The 13,693-nt window shown below is 36.0% G+C and overlaps 6 protein-coding genes across 6 annotated transcripts; 3 read left to right on the forward strand and 3 right to left on the reverse strand.

Annotated features, from left to right (window-relative positions):
- Nucleotides 1-12: 12 nt before the first annotated feature.
- Nucleotides 13-2,502, reverse strand: RFC1 (replication factor C subunit 1; the record flags this gene model as incomplete). The annotated part of the gene is made up of 1 exon (XM_022818446.1): nucleotides 13-2,502. The coding sequence occupies one exon, from the start codon at nucleotides 2,500-2,502 to the stop codon at nucleotides 13-15; it is 2,490 nt and encodes an 829-aa protein (XP_022675113.1).
- Nucleotides 2,503-2,912: 410 nt separating this feature from the next.
- RUD3 (Rud3p) lies at nucleotides 2,913-4,364 on the forward strand (the record flags this gene model as incomplete). Its single annotated transcript, XM_022818447.1, has 1 exon — nucleotides 2,913-4,364. The coding sequence occupies one exon, from the start codon at nucleotides 2,913-2,915 to the stop codon at nucleotides 4,362-4,364; it is 1,452 nt and encodes a 483-aa protein (XP_022675114.1).
- Nucleotides 4,365-4,851: 487 nt separating this feature from the next.
- On the forward strand, nucleotides 4,852-5,289 carry AIM41 (Aim41p; the record flags this gene model as incomplete). The annotated part of the gene is made up of 1 exon (XM_022818448.1): nucleotides 4,852-5,289. The coding sequence occupies one exon, from the start codon at nucleotides 4,852-4,854 to the stop codon at nucleotides 5,287-5,289; it is 438 nt and encodes a 145-aa protein (XP_022675115.1).
- A 513-nt stretch (nucleotides 5,290-5,802) lies between these two features.
- On the forward strand, nucleotides 5,803-6,706 carry SAS5 (Sas5p; the record flags this gene model as incomplete). Its single annotated transcript, XM_022818449.1, has 2 exons — nucleotides 5,803-5,811; nucleotides 5,951-6,706. The coding sequence occupies 2 exons, from the start codon at nucleotides 5,803-5,805 to the stop codon at nucleotides 6,704-6,706; spliced, it is 765 nt and encodes a 254-aa protein (XP_022675116.1).
- A 1,233-nt stretch (nucleotides 6,707-7,939) lies between these two features.
- STE4 (G protein subunit beta) lies at nucleotides 7,940-9,220 on the reverse strand (the record flags this gene model as incomplete). The annotated part of the gene is made up of 1 exon (XM_022818450.1): nucleotides 7,940-9,220. The coding sequence occupies one exon, from the start codon at nucleotides 9,218-9,220 to the stop codon at nucleotides 7,940-7,942; it is 1,281 nt and encodes a 426-aa protein (XP_022675117.1).
- A 753-nt stretch (nucleotides 9,221-9,973) lies between these two features.
- On the reverse strand, nucleotides 9,974-11,479 carry TBF1 (Tbf1p; the record flags this gene model as incomplete). The annotated part of the gene is made up of 1 exon (XM_022818452.1): nucleotides 9,974-11,479. One exon carries the CDS (start codon nucleotides 11,477-11,479, stop codon nucleotides 9,974-9,976), a length of 1,506 nt encoding a protein of 501 aa, XP_022675118.1.
- Between the last annotated feature and the right edge of the window lie 2,214 nt (nucleotides 11,480-13,693).

Below are 13,693 nucleotides of genomic sequence, written 5' to 3' on the forward strand. Positions count from 1 at the left end.
TCATTTATCTATCTAGTTTTTAGATGTATTTTTCCTTGGTTTAGCTTTGGTCTTCTTCTTATTAACTTGTTTGATAAATTTATCCTTTTTGAAATCAATTTCGTTGTTATCCTTTGTCTCTTCTTCTTCAGCGACCACTTCATCATCAACATCAACAACATCTTCGAAGTCTGGACGTGCCACTGAGGTTCCCTTCACATTAGAAGAGCCCAACTTCATGATAGGAGTTGGATGTGATGTACTATTGTAGGCACGAGTGAATGCTGATTTGGTTGCCGAAGGTATTGATTTGAGAACATCTTCTGTTTTATCTCTTCCAACGTAAAATTCCATTATTGCATCCCAATGTTCTTTTGATAAATAGTAGTTGTCCATGAACTCAATAATATCTTGAATACCATCTTTACCGCCTGTAATCAATGGATCTAGTAGGTGTTTTTTCATCGTTGGCATATATTGTAAACGTAAACCTAATTTGTTTGTTGATGTGCTCAATCTAGTATGGTACTGAATATCTTGCAATAGTCTGTAGTATTTACCCATTTTGGAGTTTTGGCCCAAAAAGGCTGAGAAATTGATTCTTTTTGTTATATTACCAGCAACTTTCGAAGAGGGCCTTACAGTAGATAATACTGCATGTAGTGGTAGCAAAGACCATTGCTGGTCAGCACTACGGATTTTTTTGTCGACAAGGTCACCTTCTGAAATTGATTCTGCAGCAGCAGCCACTGCACTTAGATGTGTATCGCCGGGTCTCAATAGAGTTGGTGTCGTGGAAGTATAATTCTCTTGTATCATTAACGGGGTGAAGTCAAAATCGTCAAAGTACAATTCCATTTTTTTGTATAAAGGGAATTGTTTAGCACCATTTTCGGTATATATACCACCACTTAGAAGTTTTGGAGTAATGTCAAATATCTTCAATGCCACATTTTTCTCCCAGTTATCGGAGAGTGATTTTATATTATCACTGCCAATTGACTTCGATGTAGTGGTAACCGTAGATAAAAGATTAATTATCTGTCTCATATCACCTCTCGTAACAGATACTAGTCTGTCTATGATGTTAGGGTCAAGCTTGAACTTCTCTCGCATGGCTATTGTCATTAAACGAGCTTTTACAGCTTGTGCATCCGGCCTTCTGAAAGGTATATCGAGAACGGAACGATCGAATGGTCTCATTTTCGGTAAGTTGCGCTCATTACATATAAGGATCATGGGAGTGTTTGTCTTCCTACAAAACTGGGCCAATTGACCAACTCCACCCCTGTCACCACCACTCATACCATCAACTTCATCCATAATAATAACAAAACGTTTACCATTTTTGGGCTGATTTTCCATTGAAATATTTTTGAACATACCAATGACAGATTTGTGATCTAATGCGTATTTTACACTAGAGTTTAGTAAACCTTTTGAACGAACATCAGAAGCGTTCTTCTCGAGCACGTCATATCCTAAAGATTTCGCAACTAAGTGTGCTGCAGTTGTCTTACCAATACCTGGTGGACCTGAAAGCATTACAGCTCTCATTTGAGGCTTTTTACCAGAATTCCAACTTTGTAGCCAGTTTTGTAATTTCTGGATCGCACCTTTATTACCACAGAGTTGTCTCAAGTCTGTCGGCGCATACTTAGATGTCCATAGCTTATTAGATTCACTCACAAATTCCTTACTGGACAAATTATTACCCTTACTCATTGAGCTTTTCTTCTCCTTCTCTTCTTGCTCTTTCGCCATTTTTTGGGCATCTCTCATGGCCTGCTCCTCTTGCTCTTTTAGCTTCTTTCTTGCCTTTTCTGCTTCAATATTGTCACCTCCATTAGCTGGCATACCAGCGATGAGGGCCTTAAATCCTTCTTCATCTATTGCCTTAATTCCCAATTTCTTTATATTTTCAAGTTTCTTTGGTCCAGCTTCTTCTCCCAATACTACCACTGAAGTCTTCTTTGATATCGATTTCGTAACACGAGCGCCGTACTTTTTGGCCAAATTCTCAGAAGTAGTCCGGTCCAGGTTAGGAAGTGTCCCTGTAAATACAATGGTTAAACCTAGCAGACAATCTGGTCGTCCTTCAGGTATTTCTATATCTTGTCCACCTCCAGAACCGTCATCACTCGCTCCCTTCCAAGCAAATTGAGTAGTCTCCTTAGTAGTGACGTTATCGAGATCCACAGAAGGTATGGAGTTTAGGAGTTCTTCAACCGTTTGTGGTGATTCAATCTGTCTTTTCTCAATTGGAGTTTTTCTGCCAAGTTTGCTTATTGCTTGTTTCTTAGGCGCAGGCTGTTCTGGGCTGTGATCCTTGTTTTCAATGCTATCTTCATCGGCATTCTGAGTACTGCTACGACTTCTTTTTGGTTGGGAGACTAGCATGTCCAAATCATCATCATCTAGATCTAAATCAATCACAGGTGGGTCGTCGGTCTTCTTAGTCGGCAGAGTTGATACCTTGTTCCGGTTACTTGCTGCCCTCAATTGCTCCTCAATGTTTGCCATTGTGGGTACGAATATTCTACCTTAGAAACTCGTTTTATAGGTCAATGCGTTAGCAACAAGGTATTCCTTGAAAAGCACAACCTTTCAATTGCTGATTGGAGTACAACCTGAGTAAGTTTTGGCGAGCGTTCTGCGCTTCATTAATATCTTATTGATTGTTCAGTTTAAAACCTATTTTTCATTTAAAATGTATCACCAAATTCTAATATTAAGAAAAAAAGCGTACGTGGAAATGCCAAAAGTTCAAAGCAGTTAAATGATTTTTAGAAGACAATTGGGCTAATACATTCCCAAATAAAGGAACTATAGAGTTATAGTATTACTATATATACTGCCTTATTTGTGATTTTGGCATCTGTTAAGTGACTAGATAAACTTTTTGTTTTATCCGTTGTATTTTGAACCAAATAATGGCAAAGAATAAGAAGAAGGGAAGCGGCAGTCATAAAGCCAAGGCTGCTGGATCAGCGAAAGACGTCAAGCCTGTTGATTCCAATAAAGCACAAGATTCTTCACTGGTTCATTCCAATAATCTTGAACTACCCGAGAATAAAACAGAAGATCATAGCATCGCTACTCAACAAGAGGGAGTACCACAGGAAGTAGAAGAAGTAGCGAGAAAAGAAGAAGTCAAGGATGAAATAGAATCACAAGAGTCAGAGAAATCGATAGAAAAGGAAGTTGTCGAAGAGGCAGAAGAGGGAGTAGAATTGAAAGAATCAGAGAAGAAGTTGGAAGAACAAACCAATCCCCAACAATCATCTGAAGACTCAAAAAATAACGAGCTTGATCTTGTTAAGCAAGAAAGAGATCAATACGAATTTAAATACAACACTCTTCTAAGTAAGATCTCGTCTATGAAAACGGTCTTCAGTCAGATGAAAGAAGCACAACAAGAACTAGAAAATACCAGAGAGCAGCTAGATGAATATGAAAGTCAGAACATTAGTTTAAAACAGAAGCTAAAATCTAATGAATCGGAGATTCAGGATAATCAAGAAACAATTTCTACATTAAACGACGAGATAGTAAATTTGAATAAGGAGTGCGAAGGATTGAGCTCTGAGTGCCAAAATCTAAAGGATGAGGTCAAAAAATTACAACACCAGCTTGAAGACATCACTCGTGAGAGATCCAGCTTGAGCATGTCTATGAAGACTGAAATTGAGAACCTCAAATCTCAAATTGCGAATCTGGAAATTATTATCAATAATGAGAAACAGGATAAGCGTGAACTTGAAGAGCAGATAGCAGACTTTGAGCAGCAAATAAAACAACTTACAGATATCAAGGAATCACAAAGTCAAGTTATTTCTAACCTAGAGGGACAACTTTCTGACGCTAAGACTGCCATCGATACATTAAAGAAAGAAAAGGCAGCCGAATATGCAAAGCTCAGTGAAGAAATATCACAGTTAGCCAAACATAAAGAGCAAAGTGCATCTGAAATTAATGTCATGAAGGAAAAAATGAAATCCATGGAAGAAGATGTTGCATTAAAAGAAAAGTTTGAACAAGAAGTTAAAGAAAGAGTTCTCCAAATCGGTAAATTACGTCATGAGGCTATTATCCTTAACGAACATTTAACTAAGGCATTGGCGATGCTCAAGCAGAGCAATGACTCTGAAAATGTGGATAAAGAACTAATCTCCAATTTATTCATATCATTTGTTACCATTCCTAGAGGTGATCCTAAAAAGTTTGAAGTTTTGGAGCTAATTTCAAGCTTCCTTAACTGGGATGCGGACAAAAAGTCACAAGCAGGTTTAATTCAGAACCCTAATCACGTCCATACAGGCTCTCGGACCCAAAACTTCGTATCCTTATGGACAGAATTTTTGGAAAAGGAAAGTGAAAAATAGAATAGCATTACGATCTTGTATCATTTGTTTTTTCTCCGATATGTACTATACTATATACCGCAATAAAGAATAAACCAAAATAACTTTCACTTACACTAGGTGATATTGGAAGTATTAAATACATACTGGACTTTTAAAGTCTTAAAGGATTCGAATTTTCTTACATATGTACATTTTTATTGTATGCTAATTCAAGTTTTAACCAATTGCGAGCATTAGTTAAAAAAAAAAAAAAAAAAAAAAAAAAAAAAAGAATATATTGTTTAGTCTTATTATTGACGCTTACGTCTTCAGTTCATTAAAGGTTGTGATAGAAGTTAACTTACCAAAGTTGACCTTGAGCAATAATATAAGCCAACAAGTGATGTTTAGAAGCACTTTCTTTCGTAGTGGTTCGATTTTATCTAGCAGAACGCTGGTAAGGTTTGCCAGTTCTCAGAGTTACAACGATGCCATCACTCTATTGAAAACGGATCTCAAAAAGGCAATGCTTGCCAAGGATAACTTGAAGAAGACAACAATTAGAGGTCTTTTATCTGCTATCAAAAACAAGGAGATTGATAACAAGAGCAAGGACCTAGACGAATTTGCTTTGTACGATATCTACTCCAAGCTAATCTCTCAAAGAGCCGACTCTATCAACGAATTTATCAAGAACAAAAGGGAGGACTTAGTTGATAAGGAAGCTAGTGAAATAAAGATTATTGAAGTATACCGCGATGCCTTACCAGTTGCATCTCAAAAAGAAGTAGACGCTCGGGTCTTGGATATCCTAAAGACGTTCAAGAATGAAGATCCAAAGATGCAATTAAAACAAATCTTTCAAAAAATCGACTGGAAAACTTTACCTAATGATTTAAAAGCATCACCTGCAGCTATTCGCTCTAGCATTGGCGCTCAATTTAAAAACGTTTTCAGTAATTGAATTTATTAATGTCTTCTCATATCATAACCAAATGCCAATGAGTACTACAGTACACGGTAGTCAAGAAAAAAAAAAGCCGTACATATATGTATTTCTCTGTCTTACCATAATTGATTTCATACCTGCCTAAACTTGTATATATTGAAGCTAATTCATATGCAGCGTGTTACCTTCTATTTCCCTCTACTTATTCGTTCCCTTTGTAACACTAATATCTAATCACGTGATATGGTTATTCAACATCTCAACTCCCGTGGTAAAGGAAATGACTTCCTACTATTAAAAGGGCACAAGGCTTGTTATCAAGGTTGAGACCTCTCTGAGCAAAGAATTCATGTTGCATTGTGGTCGTCATTTCTTATTCTTTTCACTTTTACCAGTTGTCTTCTCTCAAGCATGAAATAATGAAAACAAATGAAATGAAGTTAAGTTTGAAAAAACTAGCAAGATACATTAAACTCGTATATGGTCATATCACATAGCCTTAAATAACCGATCCTCCATCAACCAACAATGGTTTCTGTATGTTTTTATGATCTTTATTCATGTTTGCCCAAGTCGGATTATGATCATGCACACTGGGTGCTTTGTTATCCCTTTAGCAGTTTCAACAGAACCTTTTACTAACATAATAACACGTTCACTCGAAATATAATATCAGACAGTAAAAAGAACAGTAAGAATCAAAACCAAGCAATCTGTGCTACCAGATGTTCCACCCCCAGTGGAAAATTTTCCTATGCGTCAATGGAGCATCGAGATAGTGCTTTTGGATGATAAAGGAAACGAAGTTCCAGCAACAATATTCGATAAGGTAGTGTACCATTTGCACCCTACTTTTGCCAACCCACACAGAACATTTACTGAACCGCCGTTCAAAATTGAAGAACAAGGATGGGGTGGCTTTGAGCTACTGATCAGTGCACATCTTTTAGAGAAGGGTGGTGAAAAAAAATTAAGCCATGATCTTCATTTCATGAAAGATGCTTATGAGATTGACCATGTCATCCAGGTTCCTATTAACAAGCCTCTTTTAAAGGCTGAACTAGAGAAGAGTGGGGCAGTCGATGATGCAGTCACTCCTTCTACTCCCAGTTCAACCGTTGCTTCCGCAGCAACACCAGGTGATAAAAGAAAAGCACCAAGTACAAACGGAGATTCTAAAGCAAAGAAGGCAAAGTCAGTTTCAGCCTCTACTATTAAGGGCTCCGTGAATTTGGAGAAGTTAGCATTTGGTTTGACTAAACTTAATGAGGACACATTAGTTGGCGTTGTACAAATGATAACTGATAATAGAACACCTGAAATGAATATCACAAACAATGTAGAAGAAGGCGAATTTGTCATTGATCTCTATAGTCTCCCTGAGAGTTTACTAAAGAGTTTATGGGAGTATGTAAAGAAAAACACTGAATGAATCGAAAAACCTAAACTCGATTTTGTTATTTCCTATATCTTACTGAATAGTACATGTATTTCTTAATATTTGATTTGTGAAATCTTAATTCACTTTCACAGAAGTATCTCATCTAATAAATTTGGTTGAAGCAAGGTTCTATTAGGCTCCTTAGATGAGGGAATCCTCAAACATCTTTTCGTCAGTATATATATATATATATGTGTGTGTGTGTGTGTACTTATGTGCGAATCCATGTATGCCCTACATAAAAAAAACTACAAAAGAATTCACTTTACTCGAGCAACTAACGAGAATTTGTATGAGCAAGCGAGGGATTAGAAGATCAAAACTACCAATTAAAGTGACCAACACCACTTGTGTTATGAATGAGGATTATTACTTAGTAAGTGCAAACGCAGTTAGTATAATACTTACTACTTGTAACTTCATACTAACAAATAAATAACATGATTGCTATCATATTGATTAGCCACACGTTCTTCGAACGGTGCGAATAAAAACTCAACAAGTAATATTGAGTGATGAACCAAAAGTGCATAACTTACCCATTAGAAAATGGCGGGTGGAGATTTTTGTGTTGAATGAGATAGGGGAAGAAAAACCAGCATCACTGTTTGACTCAGTTATATATTACCTTCATCCAAGTTTTGAGGTATCAACTCGCAAATTCAATAAACCTCCATTCACGTTAGATGAAAAAGGATGGGGAGAATTTGAAATGAAGATTGTGGCAAAACTCAAGTTTTCTACCACGACATATACCTTTCGTCATGGTTTATCTTTCGATGAAAACGCCTACAATGTTGATTTTGAAGGTCGGTTCCCCTTTAATAATCCTAAAGTAAGGAATGAGCTACTGAGATTTGGAGATGTACCTGATGAAGATAAAGATGAAATAAATCCGATATTTATTACAAATTTACAAAAGGTGATTCATCTTATCACCCTAAGTAATGTTGAAACTATACAAAGCATAATAAATTCAATTGTTACGTTTCCACCAGTTTCTGCAGAAATTACAAAGCATTTTCATAATGACGATGAGTTTGTGATCTTACTATCTCAATTGCCAACAAACTTACTTGAAAAAATTTGCAATATGGTCGAAGCAAGTTCAAATGACATTTTGCAATAAGTTACACCCCAAATACCAAAAAAAGTGATACCGGTATCAATAACTCATAGTATCAACATTATTTGGTAATCATTGGTACTTTTGTGTTACACCTTTTATCTACAGGTCGGAGCCCACAATTTGATAGTCATATCCCATGAACTTGATGCGACAACCAACCCATTTGGACTTGTTTTTACGGCATTAACTCTGTTCCGATGACCGTCAATCTTACCAATCATTTCCCCCTTAATTATATCCCAAACTGCACAACCGTAATCAGCATAACAAGCAAACATAATTCTCCCTGAACGACTAAAATCTATGGATATTATTCCTTGATCTTCAATATAGGTCTCTTTAAAGTTTACTGATTGTGGTGTCCTGGGAATATGACCCGAAGAGGTGGAAGATGAGGATGAACCGTAACGTAGTTTTTGTCCAGATTGATATGTGGGATTTGCTTGACGCTGCTGATGAAATGCTGAAGAAAGGGAATATGTTGATATTTGACAATCACTCCTCAGGTCAAATAACCTTGCAGCTCCATCATCTGAACCGGTCATGAAAGACTCACCATTGTTAAAGAATTTAATGGAGCTTATATCACTATCACTCACAAAGAAACTCTGTACCGAATTTGGCTGTCTTACATCCCAAAGGTAGGCGTATCCATCGGAACCTCCGGAAATAAAATTGTTACCATATCTTGGTGTTTGTGCCGGTGGAAGATCCATAGTTAAAACATCACCTAGATGATCAATATATTCCCTGATCCTTTTACTCTTTGGTATGTCCCACATTGCACATGTCATATCACCACTTGCAGTGAGTATTGTACGATCATTAAGAAATTCTGTGGCAGATATGTAACAAGTATGTCCTTTGAATATGGATATGACATTCTGCTGTATTTTGTTATCCTTAGCTACACGGTAAACAGTACAATGATTATCTAACCCTGCACTTGCAACAAAGTCTCCGTTTGGACTTATGGCGCTAGCTAGCACCCATTGTGATAGTAACGGAATGGCACTTTTTTTTAAACCTGTCATGGGATCCCATATAATGATGAAACCGTCTTGACTAGAACTGAGAATACTTTTTGAATCTTGACTCCATTTTAGATCCGATATCTTATTACTATGCCCTTTTAACGTTCGAATCGGCTGTAAGTTAATACCATTCAACGAATTGATGCTATGTGAAAGATTCATTAACTGCGTGTCTTGAATCTCTCCCTTTATTCTGTTAATGTGATCATATAATTGTTTACATTCAGTCTTCGCAACTCTAATCTTTTCCTGTATGTTGTCTGCTGCATGGTATGCCGGATGTTCTTGAACAATCAGTTCTTGAGGGCGAATAACATAGTTCGCCGTATCTGCGCCAACCATTGTTGTGCTTCAAACTTTTTAATATTGGAGAAATGCTAAATGCACGGAGAATAATAAAATCCTGTAATTAATAGACAGGGATAACGATGGTCCGATAGGAACCTTATATATATTGGTGCCAGATTTATATTCCTTGGTCTTTAAAATACAAGAGTAAGAAAGGAAGAAAAAAAGGGGGATATCCCAAACGCACCACCAAACTTCCAGGTACCGTTATATTTAAATTACAAATTGTGTATGGACTTTATACTTCAAAGCACAATATTGCTAAATTGCCCACGAATCTTTAGCATTTGCAACATCAGCATGTCAGTTATTTTCCAAAAATGTTACTGGTGCAATAATTCTTCGATAAACACAAAGCCCCGCAAGGTACTTGCATCTCTTCTGGAAGAACGGTAGTTAAAGAAATCCTCAAAAACGACATTTACTCATGTCTTGTCCTGATATAGATGTCTTTTAAATCTAACACTTTTCTTTTCAGACACTTTTTGTGAATCTGAAACCTCAAAAACTGACACTGACATTTCAGGAAAATGCATTCTGAAATAATGTTGCACAAATGATCTGGAAACACAAATATGCGAAAGTTTCTAATAGTGTTCACAAGTTTTTATTCGATCTTTATACCGGGTAATAATATAGTTTCTATAAAGTTGCGTTTGAAACTGCCTGTATATATATATCAGTGGCCCTTCATAAAAATTTCTCTAGCTAATAGAGTATGTACAGTGTTGAAAAAAAATATTTGTCCTAACTTGATTTTGGTAACTTTTGCTGCAAAGAATCATCTGCTATATGCGACTTAGAGCCATATCTCGTCTTCTCATTAGCTCGTTGAATGACGGTAGTTCCCGCTTTAGGTCTTCTCTTGTTTGCCTTCATTCCTCGTTCAAGATCACCAGTGACTTTTTCAAGATAAGTTGGAATTGGCATGGCGTTTTTCAAGTAATACATTTTCCAGTTTCTCGCCTTATCCTTAAGTTGAACTTGTGATCTATTTTTTAGAGTCTCTGAAATGGTGCCTCCCGGACCGTATAGGGATAATATCTTTGACCATGCCGGGCCATTATTTAGTAAACCTTCTCTTAAACAATCTTCTTCTTCTTTTGTCCACATTTTTTTTTGCTTTAGTTTAGGTTTGAATGCTTTATTTGCAAGTTCTGATGAATTTAGTGTGTTTGATTCTTTAATTGCGCCTGCTGTTGATGCTATTCCTATTTCTGGCAATGAGTCTTTCTTCCGCGAAAGTACATATACCTCTACATGTGGTTTGTCTGTTTTGTTATTTGTTACAGCATTTGACGTATCATCCATCCTCTGTTTAGCAGGAAAAGATGTTAATTCAAGCGTGCTCTTTCCTCTTTTACCATATAAAAGAACTTCTGCCTCCTTTACTGCGTAATTGAATACTTCTTTACAACGTTCCTCCCAATCGTATTTTTGCTTTAAGCTTTCTAAATCCAATGTTTCAAGTATAGCCATCTTACGTCTAGCACAACGTTGCTTGAAATCTGATTCAGAATCAGTACATTGTAGTTCTATTTGCAAAATTGAACCATTATACTTGATCGTCTTGTTCCTAAATTCTTCTAAAATCGTGTCTGGAAACACTTTTTCCAATAAATCCGAAGTTTGACTGTGTTTACCAACACTGGAAGAAATCATACTGATGTAATATTGAGTCATCAGGTCCAGGTAGATCACTGTTTGTGGTTTTTTCAGTCTCCCATATAATAACCTAGTTTGGTCAGCATTGACAAGATCTTCTATTTTAGAACTTTCAACATTATAACAGAATATTTCAATGAAATTGTAAGCCAGAAAATCTATACCAAAGGGCAGTTTGCCTAATAGCGTCAACATAAATAGACATAGATTCACCTTTCGTAGAACCGATAATATGTACCTCTCATGTGATTGAATGAATGAGGGTGGGGTATGATGATCATGCCACACTCCAGGCAAAATATGTGACACTTTTAATGTTGTTGGATCTTTGTTATAGTAGCACAATAACCTCTTGAATACGGTCAAGAGAGAGTTAAACATCTGAGTTTCGACATAGTAAAGATTGGAAATATCTTCTGAAACAATTGCTAATGTTGTATTGAAAGGGTTAGCGCAGAAGTATTGAAGTAACTGAACAGTGACACCATCTAATACAGGAAGAACTTTTAATAGAAGTTGTAAACTTTCAGGTAACTTTGGAAGTATCGAGTCAAAGACATGTATATCATGTTTCACCACATCAGTCATAATTTCTTTGATCCATAACTAAAAACTCTGTATATTTAGAGCAGCAACGTCGAACTATTCAATACTTATCAACGCACGTTTATTTGTATATCGTATAAAGAGAAATGAGTGCAGTGCTAATGCTGTGTGCTAACTATTAAAGTTAGTTTAAAATGTAATTTGAGCTCATCTCATCTCATTTTAAGATGTAACTTCACTACCTTCTGCTTTTCTTTTAATTTCTTTTTTTACTAGATGTCAGCCACTGGTAGTTTTAAACATTTAGACCCTAAAAAACAGAAATTTTAACTGAAAGCATTTTAATTACCCGGCTGAATAAGGGTAATTACTCTGTCTGACGGCGACAGTTTTATTTTGGCGTCAGCGTAACAATCTGACTTAGGTAAAAGATAAATTTGGTTACATAATATTACAACATATATTCTCATTCTTGCTCATAAAAAGATCCACTTGATTCTGAAGTGATATTGAAGACCACTTCTCTTATCTCTAATTCGATTCAGACTCGTTTACAATATAATGTGTTACAATTTTGTAATTAAAAGATAGATAGAAGAGGTGAAGTTTTCACAATCACAGTTGTTTTAGAATTGGCCATGTATGAATACGACGACGTTAGCCAATAAAGCCTCTCTACGAGATAAAAACATAAAGAAAAAGAGGAGTTAAAACGGCAATGCCTTTTTGAATGACTATTTTTTAGGATTTCTATTGTTGTTCAGTTTCTTAGGTTGATAATTCAATAGAGAAGGCTCAAGAAAAATTAGTAAATGTTAATATTACACCAGTCAGTAATCTAAATGGCATACTTCCGTCCCATGGTAAAAAAAGAGAGAATAATATAATCAAAAGGAAGCTAAGCTGATAAAAGGAATAGGAGTACTTGGATAGATGTAGTTCGTGCGAAGGAAAAAAAAAAAAACAGCAAACACAAAATTGAAAATACACCAAAAGGGAATATAGATGGCTTTAAAACCATCAAAAGGAATAATAAAGTGAAGACATGGGGTATATTTGTATCTGAAAGCACAAGAATAGCCAAATTTGAACTGATTATTTTAAAGGAAAGAGAAGAAGGAATAGTTGATTGAAAGAAAATGAACATAGGTAATTAGAACCACCTAACTAGATCAACATAAAGAAAAACCATGCAATACGAGAATAGGAGAAACAACAAGGCTTATCCTAAATACTTTGTAAAATGATGATCATCTTTATTTCCTTTCTTCTTCTCAACTTTCTTGTCTTTTAGATTGGTAAGTTTTTTTTAGTTTTTTTAAATTTTTTTCCAAATGCCCCTTTAACAAAGTTCAATCAAGGCCTTCGATTACTTTATTTCTTTGCTTTCTTGGTCTTGGTAGCAGCCTTCTTGGTAGCAGCCTTCTTTACTGCACTTTTTTTAGTGTCAGACTTCTTTTGAGATTCCTTTTTGACAACCTTTTTAGTAACCTTACCAGAGGACTTCTTTGAAGCCGCTGGCGATTCCTTCTTGACAGTGGAAGTTGGCTTCTTAGTAGCAGAGGTTGATTTCTTTTCAGCCTTTGGCTTTTCAGCCTTTGGTTTCTTGACTAGCTTAATAGATCCAGCTGGACCCTTTGGTTGAGAGAAATATTCTGATTCCAAACCTCTCTTAACAGCAAGGTTGAATTGGGTATCAAAATTTTCACCAACGGGATATTTCTCCTTAATGTACGACTTCAAAGCTTGTCTTGACGAGCCGCCACGTTCGGCTAAAGCTACAATAGCTTCGGTAATAAGATCTGTAGGTAATAAAGTAATTCACAAACAAACTCATTCGTTTATGATTTTATTTTGGGGGTTAGTAACAATTAATTATAATAATGAAGGAATCGGAAAATTTTTATTTCCATCCACTTTCAATCAGATATGCTGCATGCAGCAATAACTAAGGAAAATGTATTATCACATACCCTTATATTTTGGCAAGGAGTTTGGTTTTGTTACTTTCGAAGTAGGCTTAGATTTAGCCTTTGAGGAGACGGCAGGGGAACTCTTAGTGGTCTTAACAACTTTAGCTGCCATTTCAGAATTGATATATGTTTGATTTAGTTTGGTGGATACAATAGATGTTAGAATATAACGCGTAAAAATTTCAAACTTATTTGTTTGTTTACTTTGGTTCTTAGTCTTTAGAAAATATTGATAAAAATCACAGATTTGGGTTCAATTAATTGCTCGACTGACTTTTTGTTC

The sequence above is a fragment of the Kluyveromyces marxianus genome, chromosome 2 (assembly GCF_001417885.1).
Source record: "Kluyveromyces marxianus DMKU3-1042 DNA, complete genome, chromosome 2".
Lineage (NCBI taxonomy): Eukaryota > Fungi > Ascomycota > Saccharomycetes > Saccharomycetales > Saccharomycetaceae > Kluyveromyces > Kluyveromyces marxianus.